The sequence below is a fragment of the Panulirus ornatus genome, chromosome 12 (assembly GCF_036320965.1).
Source record: "Panulirus ornatus isolate Po-2019 chromosome 12, ASM3632096v1, whole genome shotgun sequence".
NCBI classification, from domain to species: Eukaryota; Metazoa; Arthropoda; class Malacostraca; order Decapoda; family Palinuridae; genus Panulirus; species Panulirus ornatus.
In genome coordinates, this window is record NC_092235.1 from 66935704 (window position 1) to 66959863 (window position 24160).

General features: G+C 44.0%; 2 protein-coding genes across 2 annotated transcripts in view; one reads left to right on the forward strand and one right to left on the reverse strand.

Moving 5' to 3' along the window:
• Nucleotides 1-24160, reverse strand: part of LOC139752267 (uncharacterized) — a 91673-nt gene that overhangs the window by 62783 nt on the left and 4730 nt on the right. The window contains exons 4-12 of the mRNA XM_071668299.1: nt 24008-24151; nt 17988-18121; nt 16775-16873; nt 15346-15470; nt 14873-14959; nt 14124-14274; nt 13106-13241; nt 12133-12252; nt 11510-11685 (exon numbers count right to left, since the gene is read on the reverse strand). Of these exons, the coding sequence (XP_071524400.1) occupies nt 11510-11685; nt 12133-12252; nt 13106-13241; nt 14124-14274; nt 14873-14959; nt 15346-15470; nt 16775-16873; nt 17988-18121; nt 24008-24151 (1172 nt within the window). The remainder of the gene's footprint in view (nt 1-11509; nt 11686-12132; nt 12253-13105; nt 13242-14123; nt 14275-14872; nt 14960-15345; nt 15471-16774; nt 16874-17987; nt 18122-24007; nt 24152-24160) is intronic.
• Nucleotides 7656-9876, forward strand: LOC139752161 (uncharacterized). The gene is made up of 3 exons (XM_071668102.1): nt 7656-7733; nt 8893-9020; nt 9292-9876. The coding sequence occupies exons 2-3, from the start codon at nt 8895-8897 to the stop codon at nt 9517-9519; spliced, it is 354 nt and encodes a 117-aa protein (XP_071524203.1). The 5' UTR covers nt 7656-7733; nt 8893-8894; the 3' UTR covers nt 9520-9876.

A 24160-nucleotide genomic window follows, 5' to 3' on the forward strand; every position in this document is an offset into this window, starting at 1 on the left:
AGGCTAAAACTGACTTACAACAAAGGAATGATAACCACAGACCGTAAAACATGATCCTCTAAAACAGAACCCAGGAATGGCGAGGAAGGGAAAATCAGAAGCTGTCTACTTCTATAATATTTTCTAGAGTGAACATAGTAACAAACTAAGTGAACTAGAACATCTATATATCACGCATGACTAATAACATATAGAAAATCTAATTTATTAAAAAAAATAATTTCAAAGCTGCAAAATAACATAAGGAAGGAAGGGTCTCTCACGAGATACTCCCCTGGAATGACAGGGGCCAAATGATCACTATTATTTCCTTATTCAAGGGTTTGGTGACACGACCAGTAAGGTGACATGTATGACTCGTTCCTTAAATCGTTTTTCAGTCGTATCGGTCGAAACCTACGAATGAAATTTAAAAAGTTTAAATTCTGAGGAAAAAAAAATGCCGAAAATCAGCGTAACAGACAAGGGCAATTAATAATACTATGCAAACTGGGAAATAATGCAATGAAAGGCTTTATTGTCTTGTGTTATAAATCTCTTAAATGGAACGCAAAGTAATGAGTAATTAGGAAACGTTAACAATTGCAATTATTCCTAGATTAATATTTTTTATTTTATTATACTTTGTCGCTGTCTCCCGCGTTTGCGAGGTAGCGCAAGGAAACAGACGAAAGAAATGGCCCAACCCCCCCCCCCCCCCATACACATGTATATACATACGTCCACACACGCAAATATACATACCTACACAGCTTTCCATGGTTTACCCCAGACGCTTCACATGCCTTGATTCAATCCACTGACAGCACGTCAACCCCGGTATACCACATCGCTCCAATTCACTCCATTCCTTGCCCTCCTAGATTAATACCATGACTAATTAGCCGAGGTACATTACAGTATTCACACATCAGGTCCCATTTCATCGTGATGAAAGGCAAAATAATGAGCGGCTTTCAAGATATCACTGGCTATGAAAAATAAGGACGAAAAGAAATGATAGTTGTATTCAAGAAAAAATTTATCCTTCATAAATAGAAAGTAATGATGGTCTTCATTTCCAAACATATTTTTAAACGGTCTTCAGAAAAGACAATACTTGAGGCAGACCTCGGATCCTTGTGTAGCAAGAGAAATGTCACCTCTGAGGAGAGGTCTATGAATAAACTAATTTGTGACAGACGAGACCTTTCGTTATCACCTTTTCTGTGGGAGTCTGAGGTACACTGACCAACACGTTCTATGCCCAGCCTGTACGGTGGAAATGCGGAGGAAAGATGTCCACGCACAGAAATACAACAGACTGATGGAGAAAGTGGTTCCCCAACCTTTCGACTCTCGTGGATAAAACACAGAACTTGGATTATAAAAATGAAATTGCTCAACGTGAATGAGAGCAGTTGGAGATAATACTAAAAGTAAAAAAAAAAAAAGTGTAATGACTCTCTTCCTGAGGTGAATATTCCAGGACTGAGGATAAATTGGTAGTGTCGGGAGCAATGAGGTACCGCCCTTCCATCAGCGTCCTGGGACCAGCAGCCAAACTCTTCCTGAAGCAGCGAGCCTACGAAGATCGAGCGTGGAAGTAACGCATAGTGATGATGACGTGCAGCGTGAGGGTGACATATTGGATGAGGATGGCGTTAGTGGTGAGGGTTAGGATAGCGTGTAGCATGGGGGGTACAATGCAGCGTGGAGGTGTAGCGTGAGGCTGGAATGTAGCGTGAAGGTGGAGAGTGGGGTGAGGATAGCGTGTAGCGTTGGGGTAGAATGTAGCGTGAAGGTGGTGTAGCTTGAGGATGGCGTGTAGCTTTTCCTACGCTCATCTTTTATTTGTTTCATATATAAGGAAGCCTCGTGTTCTTAGTGTGAGGTCTGGTTCTTTACAACCCCTCTAGCGTTGTTCACTCTTATCCTTTAACTCGCGAACTGTCGCATGGCTTCACTCTCATGCCACAGCTGGGCCTATTTTTATGTTTCTTTCCCTTTCCAGCCTCTTCCATGACTGATGGGTCTGGAAGCGTCCGTTCTCACGAGGTTAGCGTCTTCAGGCGGTCTGCTCCAGATGAATGCTTCTTGTGCGGCGTCGTTGTCAGCGTAACAGATGTCCACGATCATATTCCCCACCTGAGGGCTCACTGTCTGCAGTGAAGATCATGACTAAAACACGTGACACGAGACGCTGCCTCTGGGATCTCTCTTCTTCCTGGGAATCCCATTGAAGTTAGAGAGTTTATGACTATCGTGACATGACGCTGGTGAAGGAATTTACAGTGTAGTGTCTCGGCGATTTCTAGCATGCCCAACTTCCAGACATCGCCGCTGCCAATTCCTCGCGCTTCCCATTCTTCCCGGCCCCCCGGCCCAGTCTACCAACTCTCCCGCTAGCCACGGGTGGCTGCCTCTCTCCATTAACACAAGTCTTCCGCTCCTAATATTAACCCCACACATCCTGTAGCACTGACCCAATCAGGGGCCCCAACATACATCCCACAACGAAGATCTAGTGTCCGTCAGAATGAGAGATTTCATCTTGTACACTGATTCATGTATATAAGCCTCTCGGTCACAGTCCTGGGTATACAGCCCTGCCAGCACTACCCAGACTGAAGTGTACATCATACACGGGTCAAGTGCGCTTACTTAAAACTTAATTTGCCAGCGCAGACAACCGCCATCAACATCTCTACTGCCTCGCTAAACTTCTGGCAATATATCATATATCTCAGCTTATAAATAACAGCATGAAATTTTCTTTGTGTCAGTAATATATATATATATATATATATATATATATATATATATATATATATATATATATATATATATATATATATATATATATATATATATATATATATATATATATATATGTAATATATATATATATATATGTATATATATATATATATATATATATATATATATATATATATATATATATATATATATATATATATATATATTGTCTCCTGGAAAATATTAGAAAGGCATTCAAGTTAATGGAGAAGGAAATACTTAGCAAGCTATTTACACTCCACGAAAGGCCAAATCTAAAGTATGCTTCTCAGGTTCGGTCAACGCACCTAAGGAAGCAGAGATTGGATAAATGAGGGCTTCCCGCTCTTGTAAAATGAGAGGTGACGTGATCACAACCCTATGTTATAAACCAGACTGATGACGTAAGCAGTGAACAGCTCATCGACAGACGTAGGGATACAACCTCAGGACAAAATACGAAATTTAGCAAGAAACTTGAGAAAAGATGTCAGGAATTCCTTTATCATCCAAGAATAGCGGATGATTGGAATGAAGCAAATGAGAAGACTAAATGCATACAAAAGAATGTCTTCAAAGTTGTATTATGAGAATACAGAGAAAGTTCAGGAGATGGTGCAACCACGAGAGCAAATCTCCCTCTCCGCGCAATACAAATAGGGGATTACGTGTAACATTTATTTCCCCTACAACTGCAGGTAACTTGGCGTTGACGTCTCTTCACCAGGTCGAGTGGTGAGGTTGGGGAGGAAACATCTTCCCTGTGAGTTACCCTCTACAAGGTCACTACCGAGCGGATGTCTGCCGACACATAGAAGCTTCCTGGGGTCCGTAATGCTTATCGTTCGTCCCTTTGTCTGTGATTAATGTTACCCTTCACTCACACTGTCACCTGTCTGCCGGCTCACAATGTCACCTGTCTGCTTTTTTACCATGGCTGTCTATCCATGTCAGTCAGTGTCTTTAACTAGATTATTACAGGACGTCCATAACTTCTCCGGTTAGGATAGGTAGGAGCGTTACCATCTTGATCTTCTAACTCCACTACCACGGTAGCCATGAATAATACACTCCTGTATGTATTCTGACTCCCCTTGTCGACAATACTCTTGTATGTATGCTGACTCCCCTTGTCTACAGTACCCCTATATGTATACTGACTTCCCTTGTCTACAGTACTCCGGTGTGTATACTGACTCCCTTGTCTACAGTACTCCTGTATGTATGTTAACTGTCCTTGAAGCAGTCGTAGCACAAATCATGAAGGTTCTGTTTGTGTACAACAATAATGACTACAGTCTAAAGTGGAGAGTATAAATTGCACCTGTGTCTGAGCCACTACTGGGACAGCATCCACGACGTCAGCACCAATTGGAAACAAATTCCTGTCTACATAATTACAGCCAATCTGACGAGCGTAAAGGATCACACTACTTAAGAGCAGGGAATCACGAGCGTCCACCCAGCCAGAGAGTGGCGTTCTTCCTCCCCTGCTGGAGGGCGTGCACGAACATCCATCATCACAGGACTGATGGTCGTACGTACTGGCCTCCTTCTGGGCGAGCCGCTTCAACCCAGGGAAAAAGCACCGGATGCCGCGTCGCCGGCGGCGGACGTGGTCGATCTTCACACGCGGATAACGCGTGCTGAGAATCTGTGTGTGTGAGGCTTATGCCACATCTGTCTCTCTTCGGCCACAAAATGAGTTTGTTTGTATTTAAGAAAAATATATGGCCTTGATATGTGATGCCTAACAAGCTCGGTTACAAGTAGGATTTAATGTGTCAAGTTAACTGATGCAAATCTCTATGTAATGCAGGGATCATACAATAATTTTTGTGAGCACGTGAGCCAAGCGGACGAACCACAGCGACAAAGGTTCAGTCCCCAGAGGAAGGAGAGTGAAGTGAGCGTTGGAAGAATAGCCTGACGAAGATGACCTCCTGCACGGGCCCTGCGTTCATCCGCCACCTCTCAGTAATGATGACGCACACTCACACACACCGGAAGTAATTGACCTCTGACGTTGCATCGCTGAAAATTCAACGTAAACTCTATCTCAACCAACAAAGAGATCGATAAGTACACAAACAGCTACGAAGAGAGAGAGAGAGAGAGAGAGAGAGAGAGAGAGAGAGAGAGAGAGAGAGAGAGAGAGAGAGAGAGAGAGAGAGAGAGAGAGTAGGCTCTACGGTGTCGACAACTACACCGTCTGGAGAGGACAGATAACAGAAGACCTGGTTGGTGTACGGCATGGTATTTGCTGAGGGACAGTAATAGTATCCTAAATTCCTGATCCATTAAGATAAAGACGAGATAGCGAGGACGAGAAGTCGGCTACATCAAGATAAAGCTACATGAGGAAGACTATAATACATCACAGGCTGAGGCATCCACACCGAGGAAGCAGGTGCTGCCCTGAGTATACGTAAATCTTAGCCCCTTCTGCACGACGGAACGACTCTCACGACAACGCGACGACCCCCGAACACGACTTCACTACCTTTGAGTACGATGGAGTGACCTGTGGCCAGAGCCAAGGCACCATAGCAAAGCGAACTACCGCCTCGATCAAGGGTTTACTCCACAGTCGTGGCTGGGTGGGTGGGCCAGGGCGCCGCTCGTGTCACGTCCTCGGGAGTACGACGTAGACTGAGGAAGATCCTCCAGTCAAGGGTAATACACCAAGGTCGCCTCCACGTCTAAACAACACCGGATATGCCCGGCGTGACTATGGCTCCACGTAATGCGCTACCATTATCCCTGGATAATCTTTAAAGTTAATTAACCATTACAGATCCAAAACTATTATCTACAAGTAACCTAAAGTATGTATGTGTGTGTGTTTATTTTCTTTATAAGTACCCCAAGACCAGAGTCTATGAAAGAGTCCTGGTGTTAACTACAACCTTTTTAAAAGCCCCTGCAGCTTCCGGTAGCAGGGAAATGTAGATTCCTCTGTAATGAGAACTTCTTTGACTAGACTTTACTCTTAATGACATGGCCTCGCCAAAGGGGACTTCTCACTCGTGGGTCTGTGCATGCCATCACCCTTTCACACCATCACCCCCATTTACACCTTATCACGTATACTTTGACTGTTATATTTCCGTAAATCGAGCGTTCATATAGTCCCCTTGCCTTTACATAAAGGCACTAAACATGCATTCTGCCAGTCCTCAGGCAACATACCTTAGGACATACAATTGTTGAATAGTCTGACTAACCAAACAATATAACTGTCACCTCCTTTCTTGACACATTTAACCGCATATATATATATATATATATATATATATATATATTTTTTTTTTTTCTTTTTTTTTTGCTTTGTCGCTGTCTCCCGCGTTTGCGAGGTAGCGCAAGGAAACAGACGAAAGAAATGGCCCAACCCACCCCCATACACATGTATATACATACGTCCACACACGCAAATATACATACCTACACATCTTTCCATGGTTTACCCCAGACGCTTCACATGCCCTGATTCAATCCACTGACAGCACGTCAACCCCGGTATACCACATCGATCCAATTCACTCTATTCCTTGCCCTCCTTTCACCCTCCTGCATGTTCAGGCCCCGATCACACAAAATCTTTTTCACTCCATCTTTCCACCTCCAATTTGGTCTCCCACTTCTCCTCGTTCCCTCCACCTCCGACACATATATCCTCTTGGTCAATCTTTCCTCACTCATTCTCTCCATGTGCCCAAACCATTTCAAAACACCCTCTTCTGCTCTCTCAACCACGCTCTTTTTATTTCCACACATCTCTCTTACCCTTACGTTACTTACTCGATCAAACCACCTCACACCACACATTGTCCTCAAACATCTCATTTCCAGCACATCCATCCTCTTGCGCACAACTCTATCCATATGGATATGGATAGAGTTGGATATATATATATATATATATATATATATATATATATATATATATATATATATATATATATATATATATATATATATATATATATATACGCTTACCAAGCGAAGTTCGGTGTCTGTGACAGTTGCATTATACATGAAACACTGACATAAGTCGTTTATGTCGGATATATCGAAACCAAATTACTTGAATATAACACAAGACGGTACGATGTAGTTATGGTAGACGGGCCAACACACCCACGGGTCGTACTGTCGCACTGAAGATGATGATAACGCCAACACCGTACACACCCTAGAGTTGTCATTCCCTACACGCTTTCTACTCTCAATAAATGATCCATCTTCTGTTTCTAACCCTAAATCACTCGAACCCTGACGATTCCACTTTACACACTGTCCTGCTAATCAGTGAGAATCTACACCAACCTGCCAATGACTTAAGAAAGAATTGAGGCCATTAATATAACTTTTGCAATTGCTCATGACTCCACCAGCTCTGGGTGTTTTGACACACTCCCCCGCATTGTTCCTGGTGAGTACACAAACCTCACACCCAAATGTTGTCCTCACGTTTTCCCACAATTACGTAAGCTACACAACAGAGCGCCATTAAACCCTGCCTGCCGGAACTTCAGCCCATGACGGCAACTGTGGTCGTGAGGCGTGGCTATGGATCACCAGATCCTGGAATCGCAAATGAAACCCTAAGGAACTGTTCTACGAGAGGATGAAGTCAAGATTGGACTAAGAAAGATGATGCTGCTGGTCCGAAGATGATGCGTCCAGATGTATGAAGGCGGGAGGTTATACAGCCTTAAGGCTCGGCAAACCATTGGTTATCGTCGTGAAGATGAGTCTTCCAGTGTTCCCTCATTGGCTGGAGTTGACCCGGATGCGGCAGGAGACCACGCCCCTCGTTAGCATCGCCGCACTGCGATTCGTGGTGGGATCTAGCTGGTCGTGACGTCAGCTGGGGGAACCGTATATAAGCAGCTGGCTCTAGGACTTAGGCAGCCAGCCCCAGTTGTGTGCCATTGTCCAGGCAACCACAGGTAAACACCGGTGCTCTTGACACCGTGAACACCATCCGTATGATCGGGTGGGGAGCGAGCACTAGGAAGTTGTGTTGGCCTGAGGGTTCCAGCATCGTTGTCCTGCAAGTGTCAGCTGGATGAGTGGCCACCGCAGGTGTTACTTGGGTGCGATGTATTGGACAGTAGAAGACACGGCCTCACCTAAAATGCGTTACGTATTTTCATAACCCTTACCTGCAAGCGTGTGACGCTGTAACATTCCCTGATTCGGTAACACTTACAGCCCATCACATTGCCATTTTCTGTTTTGTTAGCTAACAGTTTCAAGTTCATCTAACATCTCAGGTTTAGTTCTAAGAATCGTGACTGGCTTCCACGATAACTGTTAATTACTAATTATCGGTGACGTAAGTTTTGAATTACATGCGATATCTTACCCGTATTTCATGCGACTTTATCCTAAGTGTAATTAATGCCTGCGTCTACAGAATAAACTTAGCAAAACTCGAGCGTGTCATGGGAACAAGTCTTTTTGTTAATTAATCGTTCTCCACTTCAGTAAAAATACGTTTCATAGTAGGTGATGCAGAATGGGCAAGGCTGAAAAACGTGCTTGAGGGTGACTTTCATAATACTTTACCGCAGATGAGTATATGGTCACATATTGTTAACCAGAAGGGTTGGTAAGATGTTAAGATACTAAGACAAGTGTCTTAAACGAGCGCGTTTGGAAGTTGAAGTAATCTGATGACCAACCCTTCATTACGTGAGAGGGAATGATTTTAGGTTCTCAGTAGTGATAACTTGAAAATAGAACCATTTTAACCTGGCAAATCTTTAATAATAACAACTCGGTTGTAAATAATAATTTGTTAGTATAAATATGAGAGAAAAAGACGAGTGCAAGGTCAGTGATGCAAGAAGGCACTGTATGTGAAAGACAAGCAGGGAGGTTGACCGTCTAAGACTAGTGAAGGGATAAAAAGACATGGTAGATGTGAAAGAAACCGGTTGTAGGTGCTGGGGACGGCAAAAGGCACTGTGAGCTGGTCAACGCGGGCAGTGAACAGTGAGCCTCAGGTAATTTAACAGCAAGAGTAACGGACGAAACAACTAGAGGTTCTGGGCCAGGTACACTGCAGGGGGTAAGTAACTAAAGCACGTGTGTTATCCGCAGAGATGTACGGCCGCGTGTTGATGTTGGTGGGCGTGTTGGCGGGAGGGGCGCTGGCCCTGCCGCAGAGCTACGGCGCCCGAAGTGGCCAAGGCAAGCAGCTCCAGCCCCAACCACAGGTCCCCATGAACGTAAGACCATCATCGACATAGTTTTACATCATCAGTTTATCTCTAGTTCTTCTTGACCAAACTCTAAAAAAACAGAACAACAGCCAATAGCTCATAAGACGTTTCTCCGTGTTATCTACCTCAAGTACAATATATATGATATTAAACACAATTCCTGAAGTATGAATCAGCCCTGATTCTGTACCTTAAATTACGAATTACATAACCATTCTGTATGTATGTCACCATTATTACATATGTCGTTGTTGTCGTTGTGGTGGTGGTGGTACAGTACGACTTCCAGTGGGAGGTAAACAACGAAGAGTACCAGAACTTCTACGGGCAGCAGGAGAGGGCAGACAACGGCCGAGTGGACGGCTCGTACCACGTCTGGCTCCCCGACAACCGCCTCATGAAGGTCACGTACTACGTGGAGGGGGAGTCTGGCTTCGTCCCCACCATCACCTTCGAAGACAACTACAACCCCAATTGGGGCACCTCTTACTTCGGCAGGAGGTAAGGCGCCCGTCATGACCCCCACGGAGGACAACAGACTCTCCCACCACCGACGCTCCTCCAGCGGTCTCCTGCCGCAGCGGTAGCGCCCCTGGCGAGTGCCCTGATGGCGTGCATCTGCTGCTGGAGGACTGGGGCTCTCACCTCATGGTTATCAAGACTTCACAGTTCCCAGCCTGTCTTCTCTAATGCCCTCTGCCCTCAGGCTCACAGCTTTATCTTAACGAAATTCATACATTTCCATGTAACTTCCAGTATATTCAACCTATTTACTATAAAGTTTCTGTATCAACTGTGACAAATATGTATAACTTGCAATGATTTATATTAAAAATACAATAAAATAAATAGTGAAATGCAATGGTCTTTAAACCCAAAATTACTAAACCTTCCGGTATGTACAAATGGTCAAATCCTGTTCAAGTCTGCAGAGCAGCGAAATAAAACAATTCAACTCCAAACAAAGCTTCCAAAAACTTTATGGTCAAATATTCCTCAAATATCCCTCTGCAGATGAAGGTGCAAATCCTCGTCTGATCTTAGCATGACTACCCTCACTCACCACACTCTCACGTTCCTCCAACCCCCTCACCACCTGACGGTGACAAGGAATATCAGTTCGGGTCTGCTATCCATAAGGTCGTTGGTGCATGAGGAGACCAATACTGTATTTCATAACAGCAGAACAAAAGACAGGATATGAAGTAACGTGTACTTATACACGATATTCAAAAGTATTCTTGGGGTCTTGAATCACCATATATAAAGAAAAGTAACTTCAGATAATAACTCCTAATGCAAAATATGTGAAGAGGGAACTCCCCAATAAAGCGAAATACACAATTGAACCTATTTTTCTAAATACACATCATAGTCTGAATCGAAGTAAACAATTTTAGTTTATACATATCAGGAAACCGTAAAAAAGTATTAGTTATAAACATAGTGAAATCTTGCTACGTGATTACATTTCATGTTTAAACTCTCTCTGGTTGTCATTTGTAGCTTATCAGTGTCAGTGACACTCCATGCCAACTTTTTAGATAGTGATCCTGTCATTGTGATAAATGAGGAAAGCAAATATAAAGGGTAGCTCGCACACTGTGACAACACACCCAACTTAAATATATCAAATCTGCACGAAATCACAATCATGACTTTACACGGCAGAACCGCTCCTTGTATGATGGTCGGTTCCCTTAGCACACCCCAAAGTAGGATTCTCTTCCCCTCAGTTAAGTAGTTATGACAGCGAGATCCCCAGAGTGGGCCCCAGGCATGATCTTATCCTATCCGTGTCCCCTCTTACAGTCTCTTACTCCTCACACTGCCTGGACACTGTCCTGGAAACTTCGCTTGAAAGAAATGAAAACAGTACAAAATCATTCCCAAATTTCTTTTTTTTCTTTCCTGATACTTTAGGTGATAATCTCCTTAAGTGACTACACTAACTCCCCTCCGTCAAGTTTCCTTCTCTCACTTCCTTCCATAAGTAAATAAAACAGACCAAAACCACTGAATCGAAAGTCTCTCTCACATGTTTACTGTCGCCAACAGCACATGGACTCCTATTCTCTCCACTAGTATATATCATTTTTTTTTTTTGTTAGCTGAGACATAAACAAGGCCATCTTATTATTCTCTCTCTCTCTCTCTCTCTCTCTCTCTCTCTCTCTCTCTCTCTCTCTCTCTCTCTATATATATATATATATATATATATATATATATATATATATATATATATATATATATATATATATATAATGTACCCTAAGCTGAGTCAGGTGCCCATTTTATTTACCAACCCCTAGGGGTGGATGAACAGCTGGATTGACTGTGGACCGACTGCCGCAAACAGGATTCGAACCCTGGCCAGCCAGCGAGTGCATTACGGTCAGGAACGATAACCGTTACACCAAAGAGATGGTGTACCCACAGTCTCTTATCTTACATACTTTTTATCAAAGATAATAAGAGAAGTGGTTGGGCCTCACCTTGAGCTGGTTTTTGGTCATGATGACGGCGGTGGCGTGGTCGTCGAACTGGGGTCTCCCTGCACGGCCCATCATCTGCAGGAGCTGGGTGGTGGAGTACTCCGTGTAGGCCCCACCCACATACTGTGCCGTCGACTTGATCACCACCAGGTGAGCTGGCAGGTTCACCCCCATGGCTGTCCAACATAATGGAACTTAAGACAGTTGGGTTCAGGACACGACATAGATTCAACTCGAACTTGCACTATGATATAACATTTAGAGCTCCCCATTACACACTGGATCACCTTTATATCACCTGTCATAAAGGTATTCATTAATCTAAATGTCAATTCATTTAATCAAAATCTTCTCCATAAGTAGCTGGTTGATTAGCCAACATCCCCATACAAGAACGTGCAAATTGAAAATCACAATATCAAATTCCAATAGGATAGTAATGTCGTTATCTTTATAATACAGTATTCTTATTTCTTAAATCCACTTATCTATGCCAGTACCAAGACGACTTTCTCACTCGCTGTGTGAGCTCAAGCAAGAGATGCTCTTTCCTGTGGGCGGGGGTAGCGCCAGGAATGTATGAAGGCAAGCATGAATATATACATATGCTAACATGTACTGACCGAGGGTGCTGGTGGCGACGAGGACGGGCAGCTGGCCGGCCACGAAGAGTTCCTCAACTTGGTGGCGGTCTGTGGCGTCCAGCCCCGCGTGGTGGTAACCCACGCCACACAACACACACTCTGAAACCAAATATGGCATTACTGAGCAAGACGCACCTGTATGTCCCTCGAGCAAGACTGCACGACCCTTGGAAGTAACGGCCAGGCCCCTCACTTGACCCTCATAAGTCATGTCAGAGGTCACATCATCACACCAGAGGGTCGTACCGACAAGCACAAAAGGTTCATGTATTTCAGTTATCAATTTGTTGGATTGCCTCCTATAACCTAAGACAATAAACACATGATAAGAACGGCAACGTTTCATGGTTCTGAGAAGGCTGTTTTGAAAGAAAGAAGCCAGCACCAAAATATCACAAAACATTTCAAAACAATGAATTTACAGTGTTGTAAAATAATGAATCAGAAGAGATACATAATGCAATGTAATATATTAGAAAAGATACCTCTAAGGTTATTCAAAGATCAGCATTTGTATGAATCCCATGATTATATTGTGTAAAATTACGTAAATGACGACTTATGATTACAAATTTCCTACGGGAGAAAACAGAATCGTTCAACAAATATACGTAATGAAGATTATTGAACCATCTCCAGCGAAAAGGCAGATCTATGCAAGTTCATTCAGCTTCGATAATTATCCATCTATCAAATAAACCATTTAGCCTTGCGATTCCCAGGGAGTGCAGACGAACAGTGATGGGGAGGAAGACAGTCGCTCTGAGAAAAAATCTTTTGCCGTACTTCAAATCAGGTGGTGCACAAGATTGGCTCCACGATGTGATAAGGTATCTCTGTGACACTCAGATAAGACAACCGGAGAAAATGAACTGTGGTACCACTGAGATGGTTTTCCCTTCCATCACCTCACACACGGGGCACCAACCTAACCTACAGCGGTGGTACGTACCTCTTAGTTTGTTGTCCCTGAGGGCGTTACCGACTGAGGTGAGGAGCTGCCTGTGGCTGGCATCTCGCACCAGCCGGGCCTCCCGCATCAGCGTCAGCGCCGTCGTCTGCGCCGCCTTCCTCGTTGATACGAACACCTGCGGCGGCCACACAAACCACCATCAGCCACAGCTCAAGTATGGGGGAAGTCACCCAAAAGACAAGTGTAGAGAAGAGTCAACCACAAGACAGGTGTAGAGAAGAGTCAACCACATGACAGGTGTGGAGAAGAGTCAACCACATGACAGGTGTAGAGAAGAGTCAACCACATGACAGGTGGAGAGAAGAGTCAACCACATGACAGGTGTAGAGAAGAGTCAACCACATGACAGGTGTAGAGAAGAGTCAACCACATGACAGGTGGAGAGAAGAGCCAACCACATGACAGGTGTAGAGGAGTCAACCACATGACAGGTGTAGAGAAGAGTCAACCACACGAAAGGTGTAGAGAAGAGTCAACCACATGACAGGTGTAGAGAAGAGTCAACCACACGAAAGGTGTAGAGTCAACCACATGACAGGTGTAGAGAAGAGTCAACCACATGACAGGTGTAGAGTCAACCACATGACAGGTGTAGAGAAGAGTCAACCACATGACAGGTGTAGAGTCAACCACATGACAGGTGGAGAGAAGAGTCAACCACAAGACAGGTGTGGAGGTGTCAACCACAAGACAGGTGTGAAGGACTAGGCACATGAAAGGTACAGGAGAATCAACCTTGAGTCAGTGTGGGAAGAATTTATCGAAGAAATGTTCTTCACTTACTGCAGTCACTAAACAACCTAGAGAATGATGAATCCCACTATATGGATAAGTCACACACACACACACACACACACACACACACACACACACACACACACACACACACACACACAAATATATATGGAAAAGATCACAATGATGTGATCATTACACGAAAGTGCACCTTCCCAGTGGTGGGGTACAATATGGGTAGTGTACAGGAGGGGAGACCCACCAGGGTAGGCTTGTTATTGCTGTAGGTGGCGATGACGGAAGGCAGCCGGTACGTCAGCGAGATGTCGAACCGGAACTCCGTCCAAGACTCGCGGCAATCGTAACCAAGCACCACCCGACGCAGCGAGACGGGCCGGAGACTCTCCTCCAGCCTGTGTATAGCAGGGACTCTCATGACAATCAGCTGTTGACTGCCATCCCATCCAACATTATAAACAATCCAGTAATACGCTAGTGACTGATGACATGGTGTGTTCTAGTCAAAGATGCTACGTAAGATAATCTTTGAAATAGGAAGTCAGAGGAAATAATAAACACATCCATCCAATGCAACATGAGGAATCTGAAAACAAAAAAAGAAATGAAAGAAATAAGGTGAAGACCAAGTTGAAGGAAGGATGTCTTCATTACATAAAGCACAGGTGAACACCAAAATGAAGGAAGGGTGGATTCCTTACATAGAGCACAAGACAAACGATTAAGTGACAGGTACACGAGACTGCATCAGGTCTGCCTTGACCTGTAAGCAGGTCAGGGCAGACCACTGAGCACGACGACACGACCCTCGGATATGACCGCTGGCCTTCAGGGATCAGGTCAATTGGTCATACCTTCAAACCCAACGGTAGAATCGTCATGATACACGAGCACAATGTCCTGCTTAAAGGTCATTCGGTCGAGGTCAAGGGTCGTTCCGTCGTTTCCAAGAGGGCGCAAGCAACATGACCTTACAAAACTAAGGAGGTTTACCTGTGGGAGACAGCGGGACCCTCTTCGTCTGAGAGCCAGGCGGCCACGTCCTCCACGTTGGGGATGGTAGCAGACACCGCAACGAACCTGTCAGGAACGACAAATACATTAGTAAAGAACGTGACGATTAAGAACAAACAATTACAGGGTAATTAATGTAGACTTTTGACCAATCCACTGGTGTGCAGAAACTGACCAAAATATTGTTCCTCAAGCCCGTAATGGACTGACTACCTACTTAACAGAGCCTGGTATGGACTGACTGCCTACCTATAGAACTTGATATGGAGTGACTGGCCTACCTACAGGGCCTGGTATGGACTGACTGCCTACCTATAGAGCTTGATATGGAGTGACTGTCTACCTGTAGAGCCTGGTATGGACTGACTACCTGCTGAGCCTGTTGTGGACCTACTACCAACGTCGAGGTGACGCATAACTGAGAACAAGGGGGAGGAGGACAGGGTCTTAACCTGAGGCGAGGTGTGTTGTGGTGGTTGTCGCTGCTGGTCGTGGGTCTGGTGGCCCGGATGGTCTTCATGCGTGACACGACAGCCTCCAGGGTGGGTCCACGACCCTCGTCACTCAACACGTGCACCTGATGACGAGACCAACATCCAGAACTCTCTGTAGAATTGCATATATATATATATATATATATATATATATATATATATATATATATATATATATATATATATATATATATATATATATATATATATACATATATACATATATATATATATATATATATATATATATATATATATATATATATATATATATATATATATTTTTTTTTTATACTTTGTCGCTGTCTCCCGCGTTTGCGAGGTAGCGCAAGGAAACAGACGAAAGAAATGGCCCCACCCCCCCCCCCCCATACACATGCATATACACACGTCCACACACGCAAATACACATACCTACACAGCTTTCCATGGTTTACCCCAGACGCTTCACATGCCTTGATTCAATCCACTGAGAGCACGTCAACCCCGGTATACCACATCGCTCCAATTCACTCTATTCCTTGCCCTCCTTTCACCCTCCTGCATGTTCAGGCCCCGATCACACAAAATCTTTTTCACTCCATCTTTCCACCTCCAATTTGGTCTCCCTCTTCTCCTTGCTCCCTCCACCTCCGGCACATATATCCTCTTGGTCAATCTTTCCTCACTCATCCTCTCCATGTGCCCAAACCACTTCAAAACACCCTCTTCTGCTCTCTCAACCACGCTCTTTTTATTTCCACACATCTCTCTTACCCTTACGTTACTCACTCGATCAAACCACCTCACACCACACATTGTCCTCAAACATCTCATTTCCAGCACATCCATCCTCCTGCGCACAACTCTATCCATAGCCCACGCCTCGCAACCATACAACATTGTTGGAACCACTATTCCTTCAAACATACCCATTTTTGCTTTCCGAGATAATGTTCTCGACTTCCACACATTCTTCAAGGCTCCCAGAATTTTCGCCCCCTCCCCCACCCTATATATATATATATATATATATATATATATATATATATATATATATATATATATATATATATGTATGGAGAAGTATCCTGGTTTTGCCCCCCATATACTTGAGAATTGTCTTAACTTTTCCTCAGGTACACGAGAAGTATCCTAACTTTCCCAACTGCGGACACTTCCCTTACCATGTAATTTCTCGTAGCTTTAGATCACTGTGGCTCAGTTTCTGGACCTTTTGTGTACTGTGGTTTTGCTTCTCCGTCGCCCACAAGAGCAGTAAGAATAAACAGTAAAGGAAGGAAGAAATCTACTTATAAACAGTTATCATGAATAGTAAGTCATCTAATTGATTACAATTCATGAAGTACATCAGGAGAGGAAGACTAGTGAGGAAGGCGGGTCTCACCTCATCTATGAGTAAGAGGGAGACGGCCTGCATGAGGGAGGCGTGGTCCCTCCAGCGGCGGGTGAGGGAGTCCCACTTCTCGGGCGTCGTCAACACCACCTGCAACACAAGCAACACTCGAGAGTCCTGGCCAGATACACTCGGCTGGAGGCAGCACCTCGACTTGAGGACCCGGCAACTGTTGGTGCGCACCCATGCGTGTATCTGTATGTCTCTCTGGTTGTTTGTGTATGTGTGTGTGTGTGTGTGTGTGTGTGTGTGTGTGTGTGTGTTTGTTCATGTGTCTACCACTGTTCTGTTTTGTTGCTTTCAAGGTCCTTTTGTGAAAAAGAAATCCAATGAAAGGATTAAACTGAGTGATGTAACTGTGAAGATGGAAGAGAAGCGGTGTTTTCAACATGGTATGGCCCTGGTTTTAATAATATTAACTCATATATATATATATATATATATATATATATATATATATATATATATATATATATATATATATATATATATATATATATCTTTTCTTTCAAACTATTCGCCACTTCCCGCGTTAGCAATGTAGCGTTAAGAACAGAGGACTGGGCCTCTGAGGGAATGTCCTCACCTGACCCCTTCTCTGTTCCTTCTTTTGGAAAATTAAAAAAAAAAAAAAAAGAGGGGAGGATTTCCAGCCCCCCGCTCCCTCCCCTTTTAGTCCTCCTAGACCTAAGCGGCGGAAGGGTTCCTTCTCTCTTACTGTTGTTCACTTCATCTTCTTCATTTCGAAGATAGATATTTATTTAAATATATATATATATATATATCCCTGGGGATAAGGGAGAAAGAATACTTCCCACGTATTCCCTGCGTTTCGTAGAAGGCGACTAAAAGGGAAGGGAGCGGGGGGCTGGAAATCCTCCCCTCTCAATTTTTTTTTTTTTTTTGTTTCCAAAAGAAGGAACAAAGAAGGGGGCCAGGTGAGGATATTCCCTAAAAGGCCCAGTCCTCTGTTCTTAACGCTACCTCGCTAATGTGGGAAATGGCGAATAGTATAAAAGAATATATGTGTGTGTGTGTGTGTGTGTGTGTGTGTGTGTGTGTGTGTGTGTGTGTGTGTGTGTGGACACCTCACATAACGTTAAGAAGCCGTATGACGGCAGAAAAATTTCAAGACAACCAGTACCGCACACATAATTACACACACACACACACACACACACACACCTGTGACTGAGTGACTGACCTGGGAGTTCCTGATGACGGCGATGTCATCGTGGTCTGTATCGCCAGTGACCTCGGCACAGGTGAGGTTCAGCGTGGTCAGCCTCTGCCGCCAGTCCAGGTACCGCTCCTTCACCAAAGCCTTCAGTGGCGCCACTACCACAATAAACACATACGTAAGGCACACGTGGGTGAGGTGGATGGACCCTTGCACCACGATGGCACCACTAGGTATGGACCCCGGTACCACTGGGTATGACGGCCTAACATTTGGCCCAACCCTTAAGGCTCAGACTCAGGCTCAGGACATCATACCCAAGGACCGTACCGTCGTGCTCGGTCAAGGGTCGTAAGTATGTGTTCAAAGGGTCAAATTCGAAAAGAAAACTGCACAAGACACGGATCTAGAGAAGCATATACCATGGAACTGTCTGGATAACGAAATAACAAAGATGTATTTGGCACAAGTGACCCTGGTTTTAGTCAACGTGTGTATGTGTGTGTGTATATATATATATATATATATATATATATATATATATATATATATATATATATATATATATATATATATATATATATATATATATATATTGGGAGTCAATTGGGAGGTAAGTTTGAATGGAGAAAAACTCGAGGAAGTAAAGTGTTTTAGATATCTGGGAGTGGCTCTGGCAGCGGATGGAACCATGGAAGCGGAAGTGGATCATAGGGTGGGGGAGGGGGCGAAAATTCTGGGAGCCTTGAAGAATGTGTGGAAGTCGAGAACATTATCTCGGAAAGCAAAAATGGGTATGTTTGAAGGAATAGTGGTTCCAACAATGTTGTATGGTTGCGAGGCGTGGGCTATGGATAGAGTTGTGCGCAGGAGGATGGATGTGCTGGAAATGAGATGTTTTAGGACAATGTGTGGTGTGAGGTGGTTTGATCGAATAAGTAACGTAAGGGTAAGAGAGATGTGTGGAAATAAAAAGAGCGTGGTTGAGAGAGCAGAAGAGGGTGTTTTGAAATGGTTTGGGCACATGGAGAGAATGAGTGAGGAAAGATTGACCAAGAGGATATATGTGTCGGAGGTGGAGGGAACGAGGAGAAGTGGGAGACCAAATTGGAGGTGGAAAGATGGAGTGAAAAAGATTTTGTGTGATCGGGGCCTGAACATGCAGGAGGGTGAAAGGAGGGCAAGGAATAGAGTGAATTGGATCGATGTGGTATACCGGGGTTGACGTGCTGTCAGTGGATTGAATCAGGGCATGTGAAGCGTCTGGGGTAAACCATGGAAAGCTGTATAGGTATGTATATTTGCGTGTGTGGACGTATGTATATACATGTGTATGGGGTTGGGTTGGGCCATTTCTTTCGTCTGTTTCCTTGCGCTACCTCGCAAATGCGGGAGACAGCGGCAAAAAAAAAAAAAATATATATATATATATATATATATATATATATATATATATATATATATATATATATTCTTTCTTTCAAACCATTCGCTATTTCCCGCGTTAGCGAGGTAGCGCCAAGAACAGAGGACTGGGCTTTTTTCGGAATATCCTCACCTGGCCCCCTCTGTTCCTTCCCTTGGAAAATTAAAAAAAAAAACGAGAGGGGAGGATTTCCAGCCCCCCGCTCCCTCCCCTTTTAGTCGCCTTCTACGACACGCAGGGAATACGTAGGATGTATTCTTAATCCCCTATCCCCAGGTTTAAAAAGCGAGATATACATAAGTATACTTATGTAAGTAGGAGAGATGGCCAGAGAGCGTTATTGGATTACGTGTTAATTGACAGGCGTGCGAAAGAGAGACTTTTGGATGTTAATGTGCTGAGAGGTGCAACTGGAGGGATGTCTGATCATTATCTTGTGGAGGCTAAGGTGAAGATTAGTATGGGTTTTCAGAAAAGAGGAGTGAATGTTGGGGTGAAGAAGGTGGTGAGAGTGAGTGAGCTTGGGAAGGAGACCTGTGTGGGGAAGTACCAGGAGAGACTGTGTACAGAATGGAAAAAGGTGAGAACAATGGAAGTAAGGGGAGTGGGGGAGGAATGGGATGTATTTAGGGAATCAGTGATGGATTGCGCAAAAGATGCTTGTGGCATGAGAAGAGTGGGAGGTGGGCTGTTTAGAAAGGGTAGTGAGTGGTGGGATGAAGAAGTAAGAGTATTAGTGAAAGAGAAGAGAGAGGCATTTGGACGATTTTTGCAGGGAAAAAATGCAATTGAGTGGGAGAAGTATAAAAGAAAGAGACAGGAGGTCAAGAGAAAGGTGCAAGAGGTGAAAAAAAGGGCAAATGAGAGTTGGGGTGAGAGACTATCAGTAAATTTTAGGGAGAATAAAAAGATGTTCTGGAAGGAGGTAAATAGGGTGCGTAAGACAAGGGAGCAAATGGGAACTTCACTGAAGGGCGTAAATGGGGAGGTGATAACAAGTAGCGGTGATGTGAGAAGGAGATGGAATGAGTATTTTGAAGGTTTGTTGAATGTGTCTGATGACAGAGTGGCAGATATAGGGTGTTTTGGTCGAGGTAGTGTGCAAAGTGAGAGGGTTAGGGAAAATGATTTGGTAAACAGAGAAGAGGTAGTAAAAGCTTTGCGGAAGATGAAAGCCGGCAAGGCAGCAGGTTTGGATGGTATTGCAGTGGAATTTATTAAAAAAGGGGGTGACTGTATTGTTGACTGGTTGGTAAGGTTATTTAATGTATGTATGACTCATGGTGAGGTGCCTGAGGATTGGCGGAATGCGTGCATAGTGCCATTGTACAAAGGCAAAGGGGATAAGAGTGAGTGCTCAAATTACAGAGGTATAAGTTTGTTGAGTATTCCTGGTAAATTATATGGGAGGGTATTGATTGAGAGGGTGAAGGCATGTACAGAGCATCAGATTGGGGAAGAGCAGTGCGGTTTCAGAAGTGGTAGAGGATGTGTGGATCAGGTGTTTGCTTTGAAGAATGTATGTGAGAAATACTTAGAAAAGCAAATGGATTTGTATGTAGCATTTATGGATCTGGAGAAGGCATATGATAGAGTTGATAGAGATGCTCTGTGGAAGGTATTAAGAATATATGGTGTGGGAGGCAAGTTGTTAGAAGCAGTGAAAAGTTTTTATCGAGGATGCAAGGCATGTGTACGTGTAGGAAGAGAGGAAAGTGATTGGTTCTCAGTGAATGTAGGTTTGCGGCAGGGGTGTGTGATGTCTCCATGGTTGTTTAATTTGTTTATGGATGGGGTTGTTAGGGAGGTAAATGCAAGAGTCTTGGAAAGAGGGGCAAGTATGAAGTCTGTTGGGGATGAGAGAGCTTGGGAAGTGAGTCAGTTGTTGTTTGCTGATGATACAGCGCTGGTGGCGGATTCATGTGAGAAACTGCAGAAGCTGGTGACGGAGTTTGGTAAAGTGTGTGGAAGAAGAAAGTTAAGAGTAAATGTGAATAAGAGCAAGGTTATTAGGTACAGTAGGGTTGAGGGTCAAGTCAATTGGGAGGTGAGTTTGAATGGAGAAAAACTGGAGGAAGTGAAGTGTTTTAGATATCTGGGAGTGGATCTGTCAGCGGATGGAACCATGGAAGCGGAAGTGGATCATAGGGTGGGGGAGGGGGCGAAAATTTTGGGAGCCTTGAAAAATGTGTGGAAGTCGAGAACATTATCCCGGAAAGCAAAAATGGGTATGTTTGAAGGAATAGTAGTTCCAACACTGTTGTGTGGTTGCGAGGCGTGGGATATGGATAGAGTTGTGCGCAGGAGGATGGATGTGCTGGAAATGAGATGTTTGAGGACAATATGTGGTGTGAGGTGGTTTGATCGAGTAAGTAACGTAAGGGTAAGAGAGATGTGTGGAAATGAAAAGAGCGTGGTTGAGAGAGCAGAAGAGGGTGTTTTGAAATGGTTTCGGGCACATGGAGAGAATGAGTGAGGAAAGATTGACCAAGAGGATATATGTGTCGGAGGTGGAGGGAACGAGGAGAAGAGGGAGACCAAATTGGAGGTGGAAAGATGGAGTGAAAAGGATTTTGTGTGATCGGGGCCTGAACATGCAGGAGGGTGAAAGGAGGGCAAGGAATAGAGTGAATTGGAGCGATGTGGTATACAGGGGTTGACGTGCTGCCAGTGGATTGAATCAAGGCATGTGAAGCGTCCGGGGTAAACCATGGAAAGCTGTGTAGGTATGTATATTTGCGTGTGTGGACGTGTGTATGTACATGTGTATGGGGGGGGTTGGGCCATTTCTTTCGTCTGTTTCCTTGCGCTACCTCGCAAACGCGGAAGACAGCGACAAAGTATAAAAAAAAAAAAAAAGTTTGTTGAGTATTCCTGGTAAATTATATGGGAGGGTATTGATTGAGAGGGTGAAGGCATGTACAGAGCATCAGATTGGGGAAGAGCAGTGCGGTTTCAGAAGTGGTAGAGGATGTGTGGATCAGGTGTTTGCTTTGAAGAATGTATGTGAGAAATACTTAGAAAAGCAAATGGATTTGTATGTAGCATTTATGGATCTGGAGAAGGCATATGATAGAGTTGATAGAGATGCTCTGTGGAAGGTATTAAGAATATATGGTGTGGGAGGCAAGTTGTTAGAAGCAGTGAAAAGTTTTTATCGACGATGTAAGGCATGTGTACGTGTAGGAAGAGAGGAAAGTGATTGGTTCTCAGTGAATGTAGGTTTGCGGCAGGGGTGTGTGATGTCTCCATGGTTGTTTAATTTGTTTATGGATGGGGTTGTTAGGGAGGTAAATGCAAGAGTCCTGGAAAGAGGGGCAAGTATGAAGTCTGTTGGGGATGAGAGAGCTTGGGAAGTGAGTCAGTTGTTGTTCGCTGATGATACAGCGCTGGTGGCTGATTCATGTGAGAAACTGCAGAAGCTGGTGACTGAGTTTGGTAAAGTGTGTGGAAGAAGAAAGTTAAGAGTAAATGTGAATAAGAGCAAGGTTATTAGGTACAGTAGGGTTGAGGGTCAAGTCAATTGGGAGGTGAGTTTGAATGGAGAAAAACTGGAGGAAGTGAAGTGTTTTAGATATCTGGGAGTGGATCTGGCAGCGGATGGAACCATGGAAGCGGAAGTGGATCATAGGGTGGGGGAGGGGGCGAAAATTTTGGGAGCCTTGAAAAATGTGTGGAAGTCGAGAACATTATCTCGGAAAGCAAAAATGGGTATGTTTGAAGGAATAGTGGTTCCAACAATGTTGTATGGTTGCGAGGCGTGGGCTATGGATAGAGATGTGCGCAGGAGGATGGATGTGCTGGAAATGAGATGTTTGAGGACAATGTGTGGTGTGAGGTGGTTTGATCGAGTAAGTAACGTAAGGGTAAGAGAGATGTGTGGAAATAAAAAGAGCGTGGTTGAGAGAGCAGAAGAGGGTGTTTTGAAATGGTTTGGGCACATGGAGAGAATGAGTGAGGAAAGATTGACCAAGAGGATATATGTGTCGGAGGTGGAGGGAACGAGGAGAAGAGGGAGACCAAATTGGAGGTGGAAAGATGGAGTGAAAAAGATTTTGTGTGATCGGGGCCTGAACATGCAGGAGGGTGAAAGGAGGGCAAGGAATAGAGTGAATTGGAGCGATGTGGTATACAGGGGTTGACGTGCTGTCAGTGGATTGAATCAAGGCATGTGAAGCGTCTGGGGTAAACCATGGAAAGCTGTGTAGGTATGTATATTTGCGTGTGTGGACGTATGTACATGTGTATGGGGGGGGGGGGTTGGGCCATTTCTTTCGTCTGTTTCCTTGCGCTACCTCGCAAACGCGGGAGACAGCGACAAAGTATTAAAAAAAAAAAAAAAAAAAAAAAAATATATATATATATATATATATATATATATATATATATATATATATATATATATATATATATATATATATATATATATATATATATCCTCAAGTAGTTGAATCTATAACAAAAAAAGTCATATCTCTTAAGGTCCAGGCGATTAACAAGAATGAAAGAAAAAGATAAAGTTACTATTACTAAACCGGACAACAATGGCAAGATGGCAACCACGCACGACTGAATATAAACAAATACAGATAATACCAGAGCAGCATGGAATACTCACTGTAAACAACTCTGGCTTGGGGCTGGTAGCCTCCTCCTCCGTCGTGATGGTGGTGTTGGCCGGAGAGTAGTAGCCGCACTAGTGCCAATTCCATGACCACCGTCTTGCCCGACCCAGTGGGTGCCGACACAACCACCGACCGATCTGAAACCC